General features: G+C 50.1%; 1 protein-coding gene across 1 annotated transcript in view; it reads right to left on the bottom strand.

Annotated features, from left to right (window-relative positions):
* The window catches only part of SLC9A1 (solute carrier family 9 member A1), a 50,563-nt gene extending 34,754 nt beyond the window's left edge, over positions 1-15,809 (bottom strand). The window contains exon 1 of the mRNA XM_081085296.1: positions 15,318-15,809. Within this exon, the coding sequence (XP_080941422.1) occupies positions 15,318-15,669 (352 nt within the window). The 5' untranslated portion in view covers positions 15,670-15,809. The remainder of the gene's footprint in view (positions 1-15,317) is intronic.
* Between the last annotated feature and the right edge of the window lie 7,560 nt (positions 15,810-23,369).

The following is a 23,369-nucleotide window of genomic DNA, read 5'->3' as shown; positions in this document are numbered from 1 at the left end:
CCAGCTCTGCCACCGCCCCCTGTGGCCTGTGGACACATTTCCCCTTGGGGCTTCCGCTTCCTCCTCTGTGAAATGAGGCGGTTGGGCCAGGCTCCGTCATGGGTCATTGCTCACCAAACATGTCCAAGCCCTTATGATACCACAGCAGTCATTGAACCTCCCCCTCCTGCATATCAGGCACCACAGACTAGTAGCTGCAGGAGCCAGAGCCAGGATTCAAGTCCAGGCCTTTTGACTCCACCCCCTTATCTTGTCCACTACACCTCCTGGACTCCTCACTCTGTTTCTAGGATTCCTCCCAACAATAAAATCCGATTCTGATTCTAGGCCAGCCCTTTCCCGGAATGAAAACTCCCCAGGCCACATGCGGCCACAGAATTCAGCCGGAACATGCACATCAGGGTCCTGGTGCTGGGCTGGGCGGTACCACACCTCCCACATGACAGGTCTGGTGACCGCCTGCCTGCAGATGCTGGGGCTGGGCAAAGGAGGGGGCAGGAGTCCAGCAGAGCCTGGCATCCACTCAACCGTTCCTTTCCTCACGTGCCTTCATCCCTTCCTGCTCTGCTCCTGCTCCCTGTTCACCCCTCCCTGGGAATAGCTCTCTCAGGCCGGAGCTTCTGTCCCACCCTGGCCTGGCCAGGGGTGCCTGTTGGAAGCTTCGCTTTTGATGCTTTCACAGACCCCGGCGAGTAGCTGTGGGCCAGCGACCTGCTTTGCATGGCTCACTGTGGCCAGCACAAAGCCAGGGCCAACTCTCCATCTCTGGCTCCCAGGCTGCTCTGCACTTCCCTCCCCAGGTCAGACCACGTCATCCTGCTCAAAGCCTCCGATGGCACCACATAGCACCTAGAATCCAATCCAATGTCTAACCCAGACCCACACACAGGCCCCATGCACCCTGGCCCTTGCCGTCCTCTCCATTCTCACACACCTCCCTCTCTACTCTACTCCAGGTTCCTTGAACCCACTCGCCCATCGATTGGCTGCCTCCCAGGGGCTCCTTAAGTCCCCTGGTCTTTGAAAGGCAGCTCCTTCTTGTCACTGCTCAGCTCAAAAGCCGTCTTCCTAGAGAGGCCTTCGTTGACCATCCAGAGTAGCGCATCTCTCTCATGTTTAGTTCCTTCAGGACATCTATTGCTGCCCAACATTGCTGTGTCCACTCTGGCAAGTGAGCCCTTGACATCAGGAGTCTCCCTGTCTTGCTCCTGCCTGTGTCCTTAGCACGGAGAACAGTGTCTGACATGGAGGGAGGGTGGGGGCGGGGGGGGGGGGGCATGCTACACATCAGACAGGGTGGCCAGGCCTCTCTGTGGAGATGGTATTTGATCCAGGGCCAGAATGAGAGAGCTGGTGGTGTACGGGCAGTATTCTAGGCTGGGGAAAGCAAGTGTGGTGGCCGCCTGGAGGAACAGGCCTGGCAAGGCTCGGCGTGTTTGAGGAACCCAAGAAGGCTGGTGTGAGGGGAGCAGGGGAAAGAGCAGCAGGAAGTGAAGTTGAGAGAGGTACAGGCCACACCTCCCCTGGAGTTTACCGCAAGTTCACCAAGAAGCAATGGGAAGGTTTCTAGCAGGGGAGCACCACATTCTAGTTTACATTTCTAAATGATCCCTCTGGCTGCTCTGCAGAGAGCTGATAACAAGCAGAGGGGGGTGGAGCCAGAAGGACCATTCAATAGACACCTGGAATCACCAGGTCAGATGCTCATGACAGACAGGGAGAGCAGAAGAGGAAATGAAACAAAGGGGCAAGCATTCAACCCACAGAGCCACGCTTTCCACCAGCCTGAGAAGCCTTGCCAAGTCTACCCCCATCTGGCTGGAGTTCCAGATGCTCCCACCCACCCAATCTTATTTCTCACGGACCCCCGGCCCAGACCCAAGCCTCAGCTGGCTGGGCCTCCTCTCAGGTGCCACTCCCACCCACCGCTCAGAGCCTCAGCTGGTATTGTGACCCTCGCCTGATCCACCACCTCCCCTCTTATGAGAGTCTTGTGATCACACCTGCACAAAGGCCTCTGCTCCCTGCTCATTCCGGCCACCTTTCTCCCCTCCCTGAAGTCCTTCTGGGCTTTGAGGCAAAGACACCGTAATCATCATGCACTTAATTATCCCCTGTTTTACCTCCCGGAGGTAGCTGCAAGCTGGATAAAGACAGATATCACAACTCACACCCCTCAGGGTTGACATGACGCCCGGACGGTGATGTGCTATGTGGAGCCTTCAGCACAAAGCCAGGCACTCAGTAGGTCTTAATCAACTAGGTCTCAGTCAACGGTAGCGGTAACTGACCACTGACCTATGGCAACACCAAATCCTCCTACTCACAGCCCCACAGAGAGAGAGGCTCAGCTTCTCCTCCCAGCCAAGCAAGTGGGTGAACAATGCATTGGGGATGAGGTGAAGGGGGTTTTAGAAGCAAAAGGCAGTGGCTCTGCATTATTCAGACCTCTCCCTGCCTTTCTCCAGCTCCTCCCTCCGTGTGAGTGGAGCAAACTTCTGCTTAACCTTCAAGCCTCAGCTTAAAGCTCTGGGAAGCCTTCTCTGATTCGCCCCCCACCCATCACAGCACATCACAAGTGCCTGTTCGCATGCTGGCCTCCCCCTCCCCCCAGCTTCCCGCCCGCCCTGCACTGTGAGGCTGAGGTTATATTTATTCATCTTTCCACCTTTAGCACAGCATGTATCAGGCATGAATCAGTGTTTGCTGAGTGTGGGTCTCCTGCTCGCCCAAACTCAGATGCCTCAGCTCACAGGTTCATGGTCTCCCCAGTCCTGGTGACATCAGCCTGACCCCAATCAATGCCCTCTGGCCCTATAGTCACCCTCCACTTCTAGATTCTACTCTCATCTCCTCTTCCTTTGATGCTACCAGGATGGTGGCACCTCCCATTTCTGAATGTTTATGATGTGCTTGGGCTTTAAAGACATTGCCCCACTGATTGGGGAAACTGAGGTTCAGACAGAGTGATGCAATGACTAAGTGGCAGAATCTTCTGCCCTTAACACTGGCACATCATAGCTGGGTCTATTTTAAAAACCGTCATCTGTTCTGCAAAAGTGTAGCTTTTATAGTTACGCGTCAGGTTGTCATACAAAATCGTGCTTTGTTCGTTAAATGTTTCAAGTGGCAAGTCTTCCTATTCCAGTTAGGTGGTGACATGCCTGTTCAGTGGGAGAAACAGTACGGGACCTGGAATGGGAAGCCCTGGGACTGGCCACTATGACCCTAGGCAAGTCACCTAGCCTCTGTGGGCCGGCTTCTTCATTGATAAAGTGAATAGCGGCATCTCCCCAAAAGGTTTCCCGATGCATGTTGGAAAGCGCTCTGCCGCCTTAGGGGGCATGCAATAAAAGGAGAATATTATTCAGCACAGCCCTGGGCACACAGCAGGCACCACTGCTGAGTGATTGTTCAGATCCTGAGAAGCTCAGCAGTCAGAGAAAACAAGCCAGTATGTCTCTTCCTCCTGGATCCGAAGGGGGCTCCTAAGGGCCCCCATTCACTGTGCGTTCAGAATGTGCCAAACACTGTACCACGCATCTTACAAGGGCACTCTCCCCAATCCTCCTGACATCCCTGCCAGGCGTTACCCCATGTTCCAGATGAATAAATTGAGACTCAAAGAGGGGAAGTGACTTGCCCAAAGTCATGGTGCTACGAAGTGACAGCGCTGAGATTTGAAGCGAAGTCTGTTGAGCTGCAAAGCCTGTGTTCCCAACCACCAAGTTTCCAAAGGGAACTACTCTGGGACGCTCCTATGCAATCCCAAGGTCCCCAAGTAGAACCTTCTGTTTGTGCCCGGATGCTGTTTCACTCAAGCTTCTCATCTAAATCCGAGTTCACCCATCACCTTCACAAAGCCACTCCCCACCCTCCCAGGTGAGGTCTTTCTGCCTCCTCTAAACCCCCACAGAATTCCATCTGTACCTCGAATCACAGCCACTTTCTACTGCCTCTGTGTCTATACTGCATTCCTCAAACCAGTTCCTGAACGCCTTAAAAGAGAGCCATTCTTCTGCATCTCTGCTAGCTCCACCAGCCAGGCAGGCCTGGAAGGGTCGGGGGAGGGTGCTTGCTCCCCCCTCCACTAAGCTGTAACTTGAGGCTGGGGCTGTGCTCAGCTAGGTGAGCTGCTCCACCTCACACGGGCATCCTGCCTACCTGGTACAGCATCCAGAGTCCTGTAGGCCCTGGCCCAGGACCCAGGAGATCTCATTCCCCGGTTTGATGGCAAAGATGCTATAAAAAGCACAGCACCCAGGCTCAACATTATTTCGTGATGGAATACAAAGGCCTGAGCAATTTGATGGGTGAGGGAAGCCTCCAGGCTGGCTCAGAAGTCCCAGGCCTTTCACTTGGTCCGCCTGCAAGGACCTTTGTGGCCAGGCCAAATGGTTTCCCTACCATGAGTAGTTCTCTGATAAGATACTCCAGCAGGAAGCTGCCCTTCCTTAGCCTTAAAGGGCTCACTACAGAGTAACTAATGCTTAGATACCAACATCTAGGCCAAAGACCACAGTCCTTCCTCCTGGTCCCGTTCTTACTGCCCAGAGACCCCTGGGTTAGTTAACAGAACAGAAAAAGCCCTCCCTCTGCCATTGACTTATGTGTGGTTCTGGGTACATCCTCTCTGGGCCTCAACTGGAAAACGAGCAGACTGGATCAAAACATCTCCATTTCCCCTCTGTGTCCTTGGGCCACGGGCTAAAATAAGGTTCTGTCTACCTCTAATGTTCTAGAGGCAGAATAACAGTCTCTACTTTCACTTCCAAAAGCAGGGTGAGAGCAGCAAATGGGGGCTTGGTATTCTCAGAAAACAGTTAGAGGCCAATTGGGGCTGCCTACCACGACACCCTCAGAGCCTGTCCCTGCAGCGGCAATCCCTTGCTTCTGCTGCCTCAAAGGTAGCTGTTCCCCTAACAAAACCTCAGCGGTGTGTTCGGGCCCCAGCCACTTTAGGAAAAAGGGCAGGGGCCTGAGTTACCGCTGGGCTCACCATAGAAACCCAGCAAACCCAGGGGGCAGAAGGAACCCAGGATCTTCCCTGCCTGAACAGGGGGGGGAGGAGCCTGCTGCAGCTGCTTTGCTCCCCAATCCAGACGTGTTTCTCTACTTTACAGAGTCATTTTCCCTTCTCTTCTCCCAGGACACAGCTTACTCATTCTGACTAGGTTCAGTCCCCTAGTCTAGGAATTCGACAGTTCCCCAGGCAAATTCCACTCATCCCAGGGTTAGTACCACTTTGTCCAAGGAAAGTCCTTTACCCTTCTTCAAATTCCCACCGCACATAAGGCTGAAGCTCTTAGCCTTTGGGGAGCCGCAGATCTGTCTGAAAATCTGTGGCTACTATGGGTCTTCTCCCTCTGGTAAAAGCATCTATACTAATAATCTATACTAATAAAAGGATAATATGCTAATTAGACCGGACATCTTCCGGACATCCTTCCGGAAAAAGCCACAGTGGCGGGGGCCGAGGCAGAGGTGGTTAGTGGTGACCAGGCCAGCAGGGGAGGGCAGTTAGGGGCGACCAGGCAGGCAGATAGGTGAGTGGTTAGGAGCCAGCAGTCCCGAATTATGAGAGGGATATCGACTGCCGGTTTAGGCCCGATCCCACACCGGCAGTCGGACATCCCCTGAGGGGTCCCAGAATGGAGAGGGTGCAGGCTGGGCTGAGGGACACCCCCCCACACACCGCCACCCCACAAGAATTCCGTGCACTAGGCCACTAGTACATATATAAATGTCTGTAGGCTACTTTAGGGGATCCATGCACCTTCAACTCGATCATGCACTCAGGAAGAACCTTAGAAACCTATATCCTAGAATAGCAGATCCCCCGTCCATTCTCCCACCTAAGCCAGAATCCCTTCTAAAAGCCCTCCTGAATGATGTTCCTCTTCTCCACCTGGCCCACTGCTCAAGATCACCTCCTTCACGACCAGCCAGTGTGGATCAGTGGTTGAGCGTCGACCTATGAACCAGGAGGTCAGAGTTTAATTCCTGGTCAGAACACATGCTTGGGTTGCGGGGCTTGATCCCCAGAAGGGGCATGCAGGAGGCAGCCAATCAATGATTCTCTCTCATCACTGATGTTTTTATCTCTTTTCCCCCCTCTCCCTTTCTCTCTCTGAAATTAATAAAAATATATATTTTTAAAAAAGACCACCTCCTTCAGGAAGCCTTCCCTCATCTCTCTTCCTTTGATAACCTCAGCATCCCAGCCTGAGCGCCACCATTTCCCACCTGTGCTTTCTCCCTCGTGTGTTATCTTACTTCCCCAGCAAGAGAGTGGGCCCTCTGAGAACCCATTTATTTAATCCCATGACCCAGAGCTGGAGTTGGGAATGACCATCATCTTGTATTCGAGGATTCTGTGCTCTGAAGCCAGGGATCATGACAGCAGTGACCCACCCCCCAAAGAATGGGTTGTATAGATCCCTCTCCAAGGGCCTCACAAGTCTGCCCAGGCCTCCCCAGAACAGAGGCCCCTGGGATGACTGCCTTTCCTGTTGGAAAGTCGCAGAGAGCCTTTTAACAGTGGAAATTGACAGATAGGGAAACTAAGGCCCAGGGTGGCAAAACGACTTCCCATAGGTCAATATGTAAGAAAGAGGCAGAGCGCCCTAACCAGTTTGGCTCAGTGGATAGAGCGTCGGCCTGCGGACTGAAGGGTCCCAGGTTCGATTCCGGTCAAGGGCATGTGCCTTGGTTGCGGGCACATCCCCAGTTGGGGGTGTGCAGGAGGCAGCTGATCAATGTTTCTCTCTCATTGGTGTTTCTATCTCTCTATCCCTCTCCCTTCCTCTCTGTAAAAAAATCAATAAAATATATTTTTTTAAAAAAGAAAGAGGCAGAGCTAGGACTAGGACCCAGATCCCCAATTCCCAGCCTAGATCTCTGTCCCTTTACAAATGGTTTATGAAAATTAAACCTGCCCTCATATTCCTACACTCATATATTCATAGAGAATTTCTGAAAAGATACACAAGAAAGTTAACACTGCCAACCTCTGGGGAGTATGACAGTGGGGGGTGGTCAGAAAAGTGAGAAGGGGAACTTTTACTTTATACCTTAATACCCTTCTGTATTTCTGGGGTTTATTTTTGTTTGTTTGGGTTTTTGTATTTTTATTTTTTACCATGAACATGTTTTATTTATTCATTATTATAAAAATAAAAACAAATCTGCCACAGAAAGGAGATTCTGGCCCCAGTCCACTCCCAACACACACATAAAAACAAAGAGAAGCCATAAGTCAACCTGTCCAGGTACAACTATAATGAGGCTGCTTTCTTGTGGGTTTATGGCCACTAGTCTCATTAATTCCCAGGCACAGTGTGGTTGATGGCTTGAGGAATCTTCCCGGGAAAAGCTTAATTCAATTAGGATCCTTGGCAGCCCCCTGAGGAAGCTCTGGTATCTTGCTTTTACTTACACAAATCAAGAGCCGACCAAACAAACCCAGACTTTCCTAGACGGACCCCACCCAGCCCGGAGAGGATGCCTTGGCAAGACCCTCCATTATGAGAGCCAGCTGCAGGAGGCTGGGAGGGACGGGGACAGGCAGCTACACACAGAAAGCATGATCTGTCACCTCGCGAGCGCATTCTGCTCCCTGGCCTGGCCTTCAGTCTGGTGACTAGCCTCTCCAGACTTTGCTCTCCCTCCTCTCTGAGCAGTCAAAGTGGTTTCTGTGTGGTCGAAGGCTTCATGTGGACCCTAAGTCAATCAGGCATTCATTCATCCCTCAAATATTTGGGAGCCAGACACAGAAAGGCTGTGTCCTGAAGGGGCTTACATTCTTGTAGGAATCTGTACTAAGAATAGCTCTCTCTGTCACGCCTGCTTATCTAATTCTCTACCCTTCAAGACTGGCTCAAGTTCCACCTCCTCTGAGAAGCCTTCCCTAACCACCCCTGCCCTCGGGGACTGATTGTTCCTCAGCATGTTGCTTCTGCCAGGAATCCGCCCAGCCCTGCACACAGATCGACCACTTGCTCCCCAGCAGACCGGGAGCTCTTAATGAGCAGAGCTGGGCTTTCACTCTTGTTGGTTCCCCGATGGGCTACAAGTTAAATGCCTGATGGATATTTCAGCTGACCTGTCTCCTCCACCCCAGCTTAAACAGACGAATTAGCTGCTTGCAGTCCTGGCCGGCCAGCACAAACACACAGCCTTTAACTTTGCCTGGCACAAGGCAAGTGCTATGTAAGTGTTAGCTGTCTATTATTTTGGTGAGTTTGTGGGCCCTGACACACAGCTGTGATGTCACCTCTCCACCTTCAGTGGCCAGGTCTCAAACAGCCTGAGCACTGTGGAATGGCCAGTCCGGCCTGAGGGGTAAGTGTCTCCCCCCGCCGCCGCCCCCCCCCCCCAAAAATGATCAGGAAGGGGGCCTGGGAAGGAACAGGACTTCTCATCCTGAGCCCCACTTAGAGCTGCTTAAGGAAACATCATTTTAGGGAAAAGCTTGCTGGGGTAATTTGGGGAACTCCAGATTTTCAGCAAGTCAGTATCAGAACTCAGGGGTCAGGTCTGGCCTAGTAGACCCTGAGAACTGGCCCCCTCATCATGTTGGATGAGCTTTAGAGGAAAGAAAATGAAGTCAGCATGATCCCAGGGAAAGGGAGCAGCCAGATCCAGGCCCAATCCAAAACTTAGTTCAGTTAAAATTAGATTAGCCCATAAGATTAAAAATACCCACATATAATCATGGGCTGCCTTAAAGTGCCAGTTTATGTTTATCAGCATCTAAAGAGATGGTTTGGCCCAGTGCGGTGTGTGCAGACAACCTTGGGGAGACATGTCTGACTCAGACGTTTGCAGGGGGAATGAGTGCTGCAAAATGAGGCCCACACAGGCGATGGATGACTCAGGAATAACCCAGGTCCTGGGTTTGCTGAGTGAGCCTTCTCCCCAGCACGGAAGGAAAGGGGCGGGGGGTGGGGAGTGATGGGAAAAGGGAGGGAAGGAGGAAGGCCTGCCAGCTGTGTATAGGCTGGCATTCCCAAAGGGAGCCTGGGGCCCCTCAGCTCCAATCCCCAGCTCCTCCTGTGTTTCTCAGTGCCAGCCACCTCTGAGGACTATTTGCTTTGCTTCACAGTGGGACTTGAAGAGGGTCACAGTTTTCCCCCAAACCCAAGAAAGACCCACAGAGAGCATCCAAGACTTGAAATACTAAAACCTTTCAACCTTTATAAAACTACTGACCTGCACGGGAGTCAGGGCAGGATGATAAAGAAAACATGGCTCCCAAGTCAGACGGATCTTGGCTTACGCCCCAATGTTTTCTAGCTGTGCAAGTACCCGACACAGCCTCTCAAACAGGAGTTTAATAAGTGCCGGCTAATATAATGAACAAATATTTAACACAAATATTATAAATTAGAAAACAGGGCTCAGAGAGGTTGTGCCTTGCCTAAGGTCACACAGCTAGGCAGCAAAGAGCTAAGACCAGATCTCAGATCTCTTCACCTCCCCCCTCCCTCCCCTCCAGCATGTTTTCTGTGTAATTTTGTTGCTGTTGTTATTTATTTGTTTTTAATGATTTCAGAGAGAAGAAGGGAGAGGGAAAGAAGGATAGAAACATCAAAGATGAGAATCATTGATCGGCTGCCTCCTGCACGCCCCCTACTGGGGATCAAGCCCAAAACCTGGGCATGTGCCCTGATTTGAAATCAAACCCTGATCTTCTGGTTCATGGGTCGAGTAACCACTGAGCCACACCGGCTGGGCATGTTTTCTGTATAATTCACTTCTCTGCCTCTCCTTTCTCCTCTTAGAGGACCTACAACACTTCAAGGGAAAGGAAAAGCCCTCCATTTCAAAGGTTTGTTGCTCCTCACAGAGAGCTCTGAGTCCAGCCCTCATGCTCCTCCTCCAAGCAATTACAGATGTGTTCAAGGGGGTGGAAAGAACTCAGACCTATGCTGACCTGAACCCTAGGTCACCCCGCTCCTTCAGCCCTTCCCTCCTGCAGGAAGAACTGGTGTTCCTCCTGACAACCATTCAGGTTGCCAACATGGATGTGTCTGGTCACTTACTCTCCTCAGAGCCCTTTTGGATCACTGGTTCCCCTTGATCCTCTCAATGAGCCAACGTCAGTCGGCAGGAAAGAGGACAGGTACACCAACATCACCTGCTACTCTAACCCACAGGGCCTTCATTGAGATGACCAGAATTAAATACCGGATACGCAAATTACAGTACCCATAAGAATTACTACTAAATTCCACCTGCCTCTTAGGGATAAAGAGACCCATGCCCCCTGATGCCAACACAGAGCTGTCTCCCAGGGATCTTGCTGAGCCCTGAGGGTGAGCAAAAGCAACCCAGCACCCTTTCTGCCCAGGCAGGAGTTCACAGCAGGTTAGCCACCCCCTGCTGGATAAAGAAAACTACCCTTTAACTGAAACCCCTCCTGCCCAAGCAGGGAAGAAGCAGTCAGACTACCGAGAGGGCACCAGCAAAGAGATGGCAAGGTCACTACCAGAGGACAAGGGACAGGCCCAGCCTCAGCTGCACCCATTTGGACTCACAGGGACGGAGAATGGGTCCAACGCCAGCACGGAGAACCCTTACAGTTTTCTCAGGGCAGGGAGAGGGCTCCCACCATTGACATCTGCCTGATCCCTAACGAGAGTCCTACAACTGCCCAGGGCAGGTGTCGTGAACTGGGCACCTACTCAGTGCAGGGCCGTGTGCATCTGCCAAGGGGAATGTGAGGGGCAGATGTAACTGTACCCCTTGAGGAGGCTATGCCAAGACTCAAACAGAAAATAAAGAGCAATTCAGCATCACAGCAGATAACCTCTTTGAGCTGTTTCCTCATCTGCCAAACAGAGAGCCTTTATCTCATATGATTTTAGTAGGAATTAAATGAGATCACTTTTATAAAGTGTCCGACTCCACTCTGTAGATACTCAATAAATGGTTACTCTTATTTAAACACACACACACACACACACACACACACACACACACTAGAAGAGATGTCACAGGGCAGGCTAGGCCTAATGCCAAAGCTTCGGATAAACAATAAGGGAGATAAGGGAGATGGGTTCGGGGGAGAAGTGAAAGCAACTGCTGTGGGCTGGGAGTGGGCTGGGAAGACCGCCCAAAGGGGATGAATCGGAACAGGCCCTGAGAGCTGCCACAGCAAGCTGGGCACTGTGCTGGGCATTCCCACATTCAATCTCTACATGGGTCCTAGAAAGCAGAGATGGCATGCCACCTCACTGATGAGGCAAGCCAGGTTCCGAGGAACAAGGTGCCTGGCCCAGGCTTGCTGACCATGTCTCTGCTTGCCACCAGAGCTGGAGGGGTGGGTGGGGCAGGGCCCAGAGGAAAGGCGTGCCTTGTGGGTGCTCAGCGAAATGGACTCCAAGCAGAATGACCAACTCAGGCCCTCTCACACCAACCCTGGCACTTCTAGGGACACATGTCCTACTCAAGGCTTCCTCCTAGTCCTCAGTTGACCGCCACTGTCCTGCAGTCACTCAGCTGTTTTCCCGAAGAGCAAAAGGTCACCTTTCTTTTTAGAAAGGTCCCATCCGGGCTTCTTGTAACAGTTTCAAGGTGACCTTTAAGTTGTTCCTCTCTTCTTTTGAGAAGTGGGAGAGGAGAGTGCTAGTCTTATTTTTACAGGAAACCAGTTGCTGGCTCTGATAGCCACACATGTGAAGTGGGCAATAATGACTCCCATTCTCCTCTACTCACAGCCATGTTCTAAGAGTAAATGTCAGGGTACACCTTGCAAAGACCAAAACAAGCTATAAGATGGAAAGGGACAAAGGAAGGCTTTTCTGCCTCTGGTCAGGAGACAACATGAATACCTGCTTTCTGGGCTCCCAGGCCTCTGCCAGGAGTTCCGGGTCAGGAACGTGGACAAACAAATGCAGTGGGTGCCAGTGGTGAGCTGGGTTACAGGGAGGCTCTGCCTTGGCATGAGCACTGGACTGGGAGCCAGGTGAACTGGGGACAAAGCAGAATTCATGCAGGGTCCAAATCACCATGTGTGGTGGGCGCGGAGAATGGCCCTAACCAAGGCTTGGGGTCACTCTCCTAGTTCTTGCAGTCATTTAAACACCCTCCTGCCACTAGCCCACCCCACCAAGGAAAGGACAAGAATGCCTGACTATTGCAGAGAGAAAAAGGCCAGAGAAGGGAAGTGATTTGCCCACTCACCCACTGAATCAGTTAGAGATGCCAGAGCATCTACTCTAAAACTTCAGCTCCAACCCCGCCCCTCCCACACCCATCTCTGTCTACCTAAAGCTCTGCTCAACGACTAGAGTAGGAATGAGAACTGCATACAGCACTTTCTATTCTTAAAGGAGGGGCACCTTGCAAGGGAAGCCGATGACAGAATGAGGGCTCCAACATAGCTGCTACCCACACTGGAGCTCTGAGAGAATAGGCAAGACCCCAAAATGAACTCCAAGGTTCTTGGGTAGTGTAGAGGGAGCATGGCTTCAGCCCCCAACCCTATCTCCTAAGTCCGTGGGTGCCATCTCCCCTCCCACCAGGACTCGCTCCAGGAGACAGCTTAAGTGAAAGAAAAACAAAGTCAGCAGGACACACCCCAAACCCTGACACCCTGTGGCAGCCTAGGGTTGAGATCTGTAATCCTCCAGCCTCCAAGGATGTTGTAGGAGGCTGAGGTGGGGATGCCCTTAGGTGATTAAAACACCAACAGGAGCCGTTGCCACGCACCGAGTGCTTCCTGTGGGTACAAAGACAACTTTATGTGCATTAATTTATGTCATCAGCACATCAGTAGCACTATGGCTAGATGTTACTTCCCCATTTTATACAAGAGGAAACTGAGGCACAGAGAGGTAAGTGGAAAAGTGGTGGAGCCCTTATCTAACCTCAATTCTGCACTGCAAAGGGAAAGGGAAAACATGGGCTTTCACTTTCGGTCACATTTCTCTCTGTTTCCTTCCCAGGATGGCCAGATGCTGGGACGCCTCTATTTTCAGACACGGAAAAATGCCCTCCAAAGCCAGAAACACAGGCTTTTGGAACCGTGAAGGCCTTCAGAGATCATGTCCAACCTCCTCATTTTACAATAGGAAAGCTGAGGTCCCAAGGTTCAGTGGCTGGCCAGGGTTACCTAAGTCAGTGAAATGGCAGAAATGGTCAGAGAGGGCCACGTAGGTCAATTAACAAGTGGAGACGGGTGACTGGTCCAAGGTCACACAGAGAGGTGGGATGAGAAGCCAAGTTTCCTAACCTCTAGACTAATGCCCCTGCCATGGCACCATCTCTGTTCTCCTGCTCCCCGGGGTCCCTGGCACAGGTTCTGGTGGGGACAAAGCAGGCCAGGTCTGGCCCCATTAGAACCAGAGCTATCAGGCCTACATAGACAAACTCCTGACTGCCCGCAGTAGGATCTCTGTGGTCATGCTGTCATCCCACCAGAAGTCACTGAGACCTGCAATGTGGGTACCCATCCCCAGTGCCCTAACACCGTGGCAGGTGTGGTTGAAAGGAGAGGCGATTGGAGAGAGGAGGGCAGTTTATAGACAGCGCTTGTGAGGTCTCTTCCTGGTCTCACACAAGTAAATGACACATCATGGTCACTTCAGTTTCTTACAACAATTTAAAACATAGGTTTCATGACTGGATTGATATGGTCAAATTTAGATTCTTGCCAGTTTTGCAGGTGGGCGAGACCTGCAGAAAAAGGACCCAGCTTGTTCAAGGTCATGTTGTCAGAATCAGTACACATGACTCCCCTTGCCCAGTCCTTGATTTTTTTCCAGGAAACTGGCTGCCATCAGGGTATAGGTGCCAATGGCCCAGGTCCATGAATAGGCCAGGCCCTGCTACTGTCACAGGAAGCAAGCTCCATCCGGGATGTGTCAAAACAGAGCGCCTTCCTGCAGCATGTCCCAGAGTCTGCCTCACAGCAGCCTCGCATTGCCACTCAGCTCCTGCTTGTCCTTGGAAAAGCTGCAAGGCTTCCTGCCAAGAGTCACAAACTCCCCAAACCCAAACCACTGGAGTACCAGGCCCTCATGCCTTCTACAGCTAGCTGGGGCTAAAAAAGCAAAGGCAGCTTTCAAAGTGCCCCCTCCCCCTTCCAGGGACTTCTGAGCTATGCAGGCTCTGGTGAGCTCCATCCATCACCCCACAGAACGGAGTGCTCAGGCCTAGCAGGGAGACCAACCCTCTGGGAGGGAACAACTTTTCTGTTTCCTCTTCTCCCATAAAGAACATTTCAAAGTCTCCTCAGACCAGAACATCCTGAACCCCTCCACCTGTCCCTCTCCCACTTGGTGGAGCAGCAGGCCAATGTGACTGCCAGCTCAGACACCGCCCTGAGACCTAGCCAGGTGCCAATCTGGAAGTGAGCTGGGGCCAGAACAGGGGTGGGCAAACTTTTTGATTCGAGGGCCACAATGGGTTCTTAAACTGGACCAGAGGGCCGGAACAAAAGCATGGATGGAGTGTTTGTGTGAACTAATATAAATTCAAAGTAAACATCATTACATAAAAGGGTACGGTCTTTTTTGTTTGTTTGTTTTATTCATTTCAAACGGGCTGGATCCAGCCCGAGGGCCGTAGTTTGCCCACGGCTGGGCCAGACCAAGCTTCAATCGCCTCCACTCCCCTCCACACCCAAAACAAACTACAGAAATTCCAGGGCCCCCTGTCCCATAAACTAAAGAATAGCAGTCCTAGGCCACAAACTGATTCAGGGGCTCCTCAGCAGGCAGGGCAAGCAAAGCTGATAGATAATATTCCAGGGAAAAAGGAAGGTGAAAATACTGGGATTCCTCATGTTCTACCACACTTCTAGGTCTCCAGCACACGGACTGACCGTCCCCCTCCCCCCACTATAATCAAACTCCTTAGCTAGGCAAAGTAGAAATATACTCCACCCTGGAAAACCCTCCCATGTAGCACTTAATTGCACTGGCTGCTGTTGACAGAGCAGGCTGTGCCCCTTTCGGGAAGACACTTCTCTTTGCCTTACACACAGCTGGGTGCCTGGCTCCCCTCAGGGTCTGGTCCAGCCAGAGACTTGCCAGGCCTGGTAGTCTTGCTGAAAGTTCCTCGTATCAGAAGCATCTCATGCTCTGACCCTGTCCTTTCCCATGCACAATGCTGGTTCTAATCTTGGGAGGCCTCAGCCCACGGAGGCCACAGACAGGGCTCAAGCTTGAGAAGGACCACGATGGCAGGATGGAGGCGGCCAGACCTTACAGGAGCCCAGACCTTTATTCCTGCCTCGAGTGGTACGGATGGGGCCAGAAGCTCACCAGTTTGGTGGCAGCAGACGCATGAGAGCAAACCAGACTTACCTATCTTCATGAGGCAGGCCAGCAGGATCCAGAGAGAGATCTCGAAGGGTCTCTGCACGTGGGGGTAGTCGATGCCCAGGACTGGAAAGGGCTTCCGAGTCTTCGGGCTATGTTCAGAGATGGAATGGTTGACAGGGTGGCTCTCGGGGGTGAAATCCGGTGGGGCCGTGGTGACATCCCCAATGGAGCGTTCTCGTGGCGGCTCTGAGCCTCGGATGGTGCTGGCGGTGGGACTGTGCTGGAGGCCATGGCTCCTGAGGACAGGTAGTAGCCCCACCAAGGCTACGACCACGAGCAAGGAAGAGAACACTCGAGGCAGAGAGGGACCCCAGACGCCAGACCACAGAAGCATCCTCCCTCCCTCAGCCCAGTAGGCCTTGACCCTTAGCAAAGTGAGAGTAAGACCTGGGACATAGGTGGCAAGGCGGTGGGAAGAGAGACTGGGGCAGTCTCTAGGGAAAGTTCATGTTCTAGAGAGGTCTTTTCGTGTGGAAGCAGTCCTCTGGGGGTGGAGGGAGGCTGGGTTCTCGATCTAGAACTCCAAGCTGAGCAAGAGGGACAGGGACCCAGGAAGGACCACAGCAGGAGACCGCAAGGTCTGGGCCTCCAGGCCAGGGAAACGGAGGGTGGGGACCGGACTGCGCCTAGGACAGAGGAAGGGAGAGGATGGGTTGCAAGGAAAAGGAAGAGGGGAGGCTGGGACCTGGGCTGAGAAAGTGACTGAGGAGCGGGGACTACGGGAAGAAGCAGGGAACCTGAGCTAAAGGAAGGAGACAGAAGCGGGTGGGACCCAGTCCAGGAAAAGAAGCGAGGGGGCTGGGAGCCCAGGCTGCGAGGAAGGAGTGAAGCCAGAAAGCGGCCGGGAGCTTCCCCACCCAGAGAAGCGCCGGGGTGCAGGCGTGCCGGGCTGAGATTCCAGGGAAATGGAGGGGGGAGGAGGGCGGAGGCAGGCGGCCCGGCGGGAGAGCGCGGCGCGGGCTGGGGGCGGCTCGCGGTGGGCCCCCGGCAACGCGACCCTCCTTGCGGCCCCGGCGCGGCGCTGCGCTCCGCCCCGGCCCAGCTTCAGCTTCTCGGCGTCTAGATCCAGCTCCGGTTCCTGCGCCGGGTGCAGCCCCGGCGGCGATGGGCTGAAGCCTAGCCGAGCCGGTCACTGCTATTTATAGGCACCAACGAGCGCCCAGCGTGAGCGGGCTAGAGGGACCTGTCAGCGTCCGTGCGGCGCAGCGACCCCTTGCCGCCGGCGGAAGGAAGTATTACGTTCCGTAGGCAGAGAAAGGAGAGGCAGAGATGGCACACACACAAAAGTCCTGGATCTGTAGCGATTCTATCCAACAGAGGTAAAATGCTTTACTATTTACAAAGCGCTTTCACACCCACACCCGCAGTCTCATAAGGCTTCCCATGAGTCTTGTGAGGGATATATTATTATCTTATGTATTCAGTTACCACGTGACCTTGAGCAAGTTGCTTAACCTCCCTGTTCCACGCTTTTTCCTCTGTAAAGTGGTAATGGCAGCAGTACCTCTCAGAGGCTTACTGAGACGACCAAATGCGATCGTCTGTGTAAAGGGTTTAGAATAGAGCCCAGCACGTAGAACTATTATTATGGTTTCAGTTTTGCACATGAGAAAATGGGTGAACAAGAGTTCCTTAGCTAGTATGCAAATAGTTGTATTCGTTTGCTAGCGCTGCTGTAACAAAATTCCACAAACTAGGTGGCTTTAAAAAACACCCAGAAATGTATTGTCTCATATTCTGGAGGCTAGAGGTCTGAAATCAAGGTGTTGGCAGAGTTGGGTGTGAGGGAAAATCTATTCCATGCTTCCAGCTTCTGGTGCTTTGCTGACAATCTTTGGTGTTCCTTGACTGTAGCAGCATTAACTCCTGTCTTCACATGGCAACCTCCCTGTGTCACTATCTCTGAGTCCAAATCTCCCCTTTTTATGAGGTTACCAATAAGACTGGATTAGGGGTCCACCCTAATGAACTCATCTTGACTTGATCATCTTCAATAACACTGTTTCCAAATAAGACCACATTCATAGGTACTGGTGGTTTGAACTTCAACATCTTTTGGGAACATACAATTCAACCCACAGCAGTAGTGGAATTGATATTTCAATGTACAGTGTTGGTTGGAATTGGTAAGATTCAAGATTCATTGTACACTGGAATCATTGTAAAATTTTTAAAAACAACCACTGACTGGCCCAGCCAGCATGCCTCAGTGGTTGAGCATCGACTTATGAACTAGGAGGTCACGGTTCAATTTCTGGTCAGGGCACATGAATTGGTTTCGGGCTCGATCCCCAGTAGGGGGCATGGAGGAGACAACTGATCAATGATTCTCTCTCATCACTGATGTTTCTATCTCTCTCTCCCTTCCTCTCTGAAATCAATTTAAAAAATTAAGAAATTACTGAAATTCTGGCCCTATTTTTCAGAAAAGTAAATCAAGGCCAAGAAAGTCAAGGTGACTAGCTCCAAAGGCATTCGGTTCAATTTAGCAAATATTTACTGGGCCTCTTGGCAGGGCTTTGTGCTGGGCTCTGGCAACACAGAGATAAGACATGGGAGGAGGGAAGTGGAAGTGATTGGAAGGGGGCACACAGTGGGCACAATGAGGGCTTTTAGGGTGCCGATAATGTTCTATTTCTTTACTGGGTGGTAGTAACAAAAATTACACAGATGTAGTTGTTTTGTGATAATTCATTGAACACTCATGATTTGTGTGCTTTTCTTAAGATACGGTATCCTTTCACAAACAGGTATATTAAAATAATAGAGTGATGTGATAGTGAGTGAGGTGTTGACATTAAACTTAATTCTCTGTACCTCACATTCTCCTGGCACAGGTCCAGCCACTTGAGAGATGATAGAAGAGCCAAGAGGAGTCTTCAGAGAAAGCCAAGGACCTCGTGTCACCTGGGAGCAGGTGAAAAGAAAACGTCAGTTATACAGGCAATAACCAAAGAAAGAAATAGCTTTTAGGGCAAGGATCAGAATAATGACGATAATGCCTCACAATGGTTCAGTCCCTTATAGTTCACAACCAAATGCCCCAGGTTTATCAATGACCCAAGTCCTGGTACATAGTGAGGGCTCAATAGATAGTAGCTATTATTAATCTTCATTTTATAGATTAAAAACACCAGACTCAGACATGAAGCCATTTGGCCAAGGTCACACAGCTATTAGGTAGCAGATCCTGAACTCAAGTCAGCTTCCTAGTGTCTGAATCCAGAACTACTTCAAAACACCACAGGTCAAAAAAGAGAGGGGAAGGGTGGGGCTCGTAGAGGGACTCTCCACAGGTGACATGAGGTCAGAGCCCTGAGACCTCTAATCCTTCCCAGTCTTGACCTTTCCAGTCTTGAGGGCGATGTTCGCTGTTGTGCTCCCATCCTCCCTACTCTGTCTCTCCCTCTCTGCATTCTCAGTGACTCCTTGGTGGGTAGCAGATCCCATGAGATTCAGCCCTGAGATCCTCCATAGCCTGGAGAAGGTTGTAACAGCATGACAGAAAATAGGAACGAGCACTTGGGAGAAATTATCTAGGCAGCCCATGGCCAAGATCCAGCCCAGACCGGACAGTATAGTATAAAAGTTAAGTATAGGCGTGGACTCATGTAGATAGCCATATTACCTAGTTCAAATCCCAGCACCATCACTCACTAATTGTATGACCTTCGGTAAATCAATCAAACCCCCTGTTCCAGTTTCTCCCTCCATAATCTGGGGTGCATGACAATTTCATGGGGCTGTTATGAGGATATTAACCAATGCACTTAGAACAGCACCCAGGAACTACCTGATTAGCTATCATGAATGAAATGTATGTCACCTCTATCAATGATGGGCAACCTCTATCATGCATATAATGTATTATTTTGACATTTTTAACACCAATATCTTCACCTCTAACTCCCTTCCGGTTACTGCCAAAAACTTGAGAGAGAATTGTCTATAATGTTTGCATCATTTCTCTCCTCCCAGTCTCTTTAATCTGGTCCAATTAGATTTTCACACCTAAATACTGTACCTACTTTGCTCTTGTCTGTGTCACTAAGGACCTCTGTAGGGGAGGAAAAGTTCTTCCTCCACCCATCTTAGGTTCTCCATCTGGGGCCTATGGATGAGACTGGCCAAGTACACATCAACAAGAGAAAAGCAGAAGTTCAGGAATATGTCCAATGTGTATCCGGAGATGAGTGACTCAAATGTTTAGTTAGAACTTGGGCTTATATAGCATCTTAGAAAAGGAACAATACAGTTTTAGAGAAGACAAGACAAAGGAAAAGGAACTGCATTTAGGACTAGCAAATTGTGGGAAGGCAAATATATGGGAAACTATTGGCAGATAAAGGCTATTAGTAAAGTTTGTTCTATAGATTCCTCTGGTGCTGTCTCCAGGCTGATAAGGGTCTAAAGTTGTCTCTGGTGAATAACTTATTTTTTCTGGTAGAGAGAGACACTTCCGTCAATTTTTGTCCTACTTTTATACAAATAGAGGGAGGCAGAGAGCTTTTCTCAGATCTGCTTCTTCTCAACTGCTTTCAGCTCAAAATAATCCGTGTGCCAAAGTGGTATATTTTGAGTGTATATATTGCTCAATCAAATGGTGATGTCTGTCTCAGCCCTTATTTTTCTTTACCTATCAGCAACCTCAACACATGTAGTCATTCTCTCTTTCTTAGACTGCTGGGCCACACTACCCACTTTCTCCTTCCTGAAACGCTTTCCTCAATTAGCTGATCAGATCCCTTTCTCTCCTGGTTGTTCTCTTGGTTTCCCCCCCACTTTACTGGCTGTTCCTGCTCAGCCTCCTGTTGCTGAATCCTTCCCCTTCTCCTCTTCCTCCTCCTCAGCAGCTCTCTCTCTCTCTCTCTCTCTCTCTCTCTCTCTATATATATATATATATATATATATATATATGTGTGTGTGTGTGTGTGTAATTTTTGTAAATCTATATATTGATTTCAGAGAGGAAGGGAGAGGGAGAGAGATAGAAACAACAATGATGAGACAGTATCATTGATTGGCTGCCTCCTGCATGCCCCATACTGGGATCGAGCCCGCAACCCGGGCATATGCTCTGACCACGAATTGAACCATGGCCTCCTGGTTCATAGATTAACACTCAACCACTGAGCCACGCCAACTGGGTGCAGCAACACCTTCTAAATGTTAGGGCCCCGGGTTCAGCTCTCATCTTTTCACGTTCTATATCTATATTAATTTATCTGATGATCTCATCCTTTCTTGTGATTTCAAATAACATCTGTATGCAGACAATGCATAGATTTTTATCTTCTCTGTTCTAAACTTCAGACTACCACATCCAGCTGATTACTCGACACATCCACCTGGTTGTCCAAGAGAAATCTTAGACTCAACATGTCCAAACGGAACTCCAGGCCTTGCCACCTTCCTCAAACCTGCTTCTCCCACTGTCTTTCGAGTCCAGGAAACAGTCACTCCTTCCATTTACTCAGGTCAAAAGTCTGAGTCATCTTTGATTCCCTTCCTTCCTTTGTTCCTTCCTTCCTTCGTTCCTTCCTTCCTTCCTTCCTTCCTTCCTTCCTTCCTTCCTTCCTTCTTCCCTCCCTCCCTCCCTCCCTCCCTCCCTTCCTTCCTTCCTTCCTTCCTTCCATGTTTCAGGTGCACAACATTATAATTTGACATCTGCACATACTACAAAGTGATCACTCCCAATACCATCCATCACACCTATCACCATATAATAACCCCCTTCACCCATTTCACCCATCCCTAACCCCCTTCTCCTCTGGCAACGCCCGTCTGTTCTCTCTATGCATTTGTTTTTGTTTTATTTTGTTTGCTTGCTTATTATTTGTTTTAGTTTCCACATATGAGTGAAATGATATGGCAGTGCTAGTCTTAATTTGTTGAGGAATCTCCATACTGTTCTCCACAGCGGAGGCACTAATTTACAGGCCCACCAGCAGTGGACAAAGGTTCCTTTTTCTCCACATTCTCTCCAACACTTGTTGCATTTGCCTAATAATGAGTGATGTTGAACATCTTTTCATATGCCTGTTGGCCATCTGCATGTCTTCTTTGGAAAAATGCTTGTTCAAATTCTCTGCCCATTTTAAAATCAGGTTGCTTGTTTTTTTTTTATTGTTGAGTTGTATGAATTATTTATATATTTTATATATTAACCCCTTCTCAGATGTATGATTAGCAAATATCTTCTCCCATTCGGTAGGTTACGTTTTCATTTTGATAATAATTTCCTTTGTTGTGCAGAAGCTTTTTAGTTTGATATAGTCCCACTTGTTTGAATTTGCTGTTGTTTCCCTTGACTTTGGATGACTTCTTTCTTTTTTTCATGTTAGTCCTCAGCAAATAATGTCAATTCGATCTTTGAAATGTATCCAGAATCCAACCACTTCTTACCACCTCCAATGCTACCACTCTGGTCCAAGCCACCACCATTTCTTGCCCAGATTATTATAATATCCTTTAGCAGGCTCCTCTCAGCAAAGCAGCCAGAGGGATCACTCTAAAACAGGGGTCCTCAAACTTTTTTTTTTTAAATATATTTTATTGATTTTTTACAGAGAGGAAGGGAGAGAGATAGAGAGTTAGAAACATCGATGAGCGAGAAACATCGATCAGCTGCCTCCTGCACATCTCCCACTGGGGATGTGCCCGCAACCCAGGTACATGCCCTTGACCGGAATCGAACCTGGGACCTTTCAGTCCTCAGGCCGATGCTCTATCCACTGAGCCAAACCGGTTTCGGTGGTCCTTAAACTTTTTAAACAGGGGGCCAGTTCACTGTCCCTCAGACCACTGGAGGGCCGGACTATAGTTTTAAAAAAACTATGAACAAATTCCTATGCACACTGCACATATCTTATTTTGAAGTAAAAAAAACAAAACGGGAACAATTACAATATTTGTATTTGCATGTGGCCCGCGGGACGTAGTTTGAGGACCCCTGCTCTAAAACCTAATTCAATGCTGTCACCCCCTGCTCAACCCCCTCCAAGGTTCTTATTATGACACTAGAGGCCTGTTGCACGAAGAGATTCGTGCAATAGGCCTTCCCTTCCCCTGGCTGCCGGCACCGGTTTTCCTCCGGCACCGGTGACCCAGGCCTTTGCTCTGGCCACGGCCGGAGCCTTCAGTCTTCGCTTGGACGCTTCGCCCTATGTATGCAAATTAACCACTATCTTTGTTGGGTTAATTTGCATACTCTCCTGATTGGCTGGTGAGCATAGTGGAGGGATGGTTAATGTACATGTTTGTCTATTATTAGGTAAGATAAGGCCCCACCCAATCTAACCCCCACATTGCTCTGCCCTCATCACTGACTCTTTTCCCATTATTCTCTCTGTTTTAGCCACCCTGGCTTCCTTGCTATTTATTTTTTAGACACTCAGAGTTTACTGCTACCTCAGAGCTTTGACCTTGTTGCAATTACCCTTAAGATATCTGCTTGGTGCCCTGCTTCACTTCCTTAGGGTTTTTGTCCAGCTGTTACCTCTCAGTGAGGCCTTCCCTGACCCCCAAACCCATCTTTTAAATGTAATACCTCCCACCCCACCTTTCCTTTTTCTTTTCCTCCTTTCTTTTTCTCTATAACTCTTTTTAAAAATATTTGTATTGATTTCATAGAGGAAGGAAAAGGAAGAGAGAGAACCATCAATGATGAGAGAGAACCATTGATTGGCTGCCTCCTGCCCGCCCCCTACTGGGTATCGAGCCTGCAACTGCGGGCATGTGCCCTTGACTGGAATCGAACTTGGGACCCTTTGGTCCCGCAGGCCAATGCTCTATCCACTGAGTCAAACCAGCCAGGGCCTCTATAGCTCTTTTACTGCCTGACATACTACGTATTTTTATGGCCTGTCTTGCCCTCACTAGAATGTAAGCTCCACAACAGCAGGGACTCCAGGCAGAGAGCATAATGGTTGGAGGACAGACGTAGAGCCAGGCTGCCTGGATTTGAATGTTGTCTCTGCCACTGCCTGGCCCTGTGACCCTTGGCAAGGTACTTAACTTGGCTGCACCTCAGTG

The sequence above is a fragment of the Myotis nattereri genome (assembly GCF_964212035.1).
Source record: "Myotis nattereri genome assembly, chromosome: 3".
NCBI lineage: Eukaryota > Metazoa > Chordata > Mammalia > Chiroptera > Vespertilionidae > Myotis > Myotis nattereri.
The sequence above is the reverse complement of the archived record's forward strand: the minus strand, read 5'-3'. Positions and strand labels throughout refer to the sequence as shown.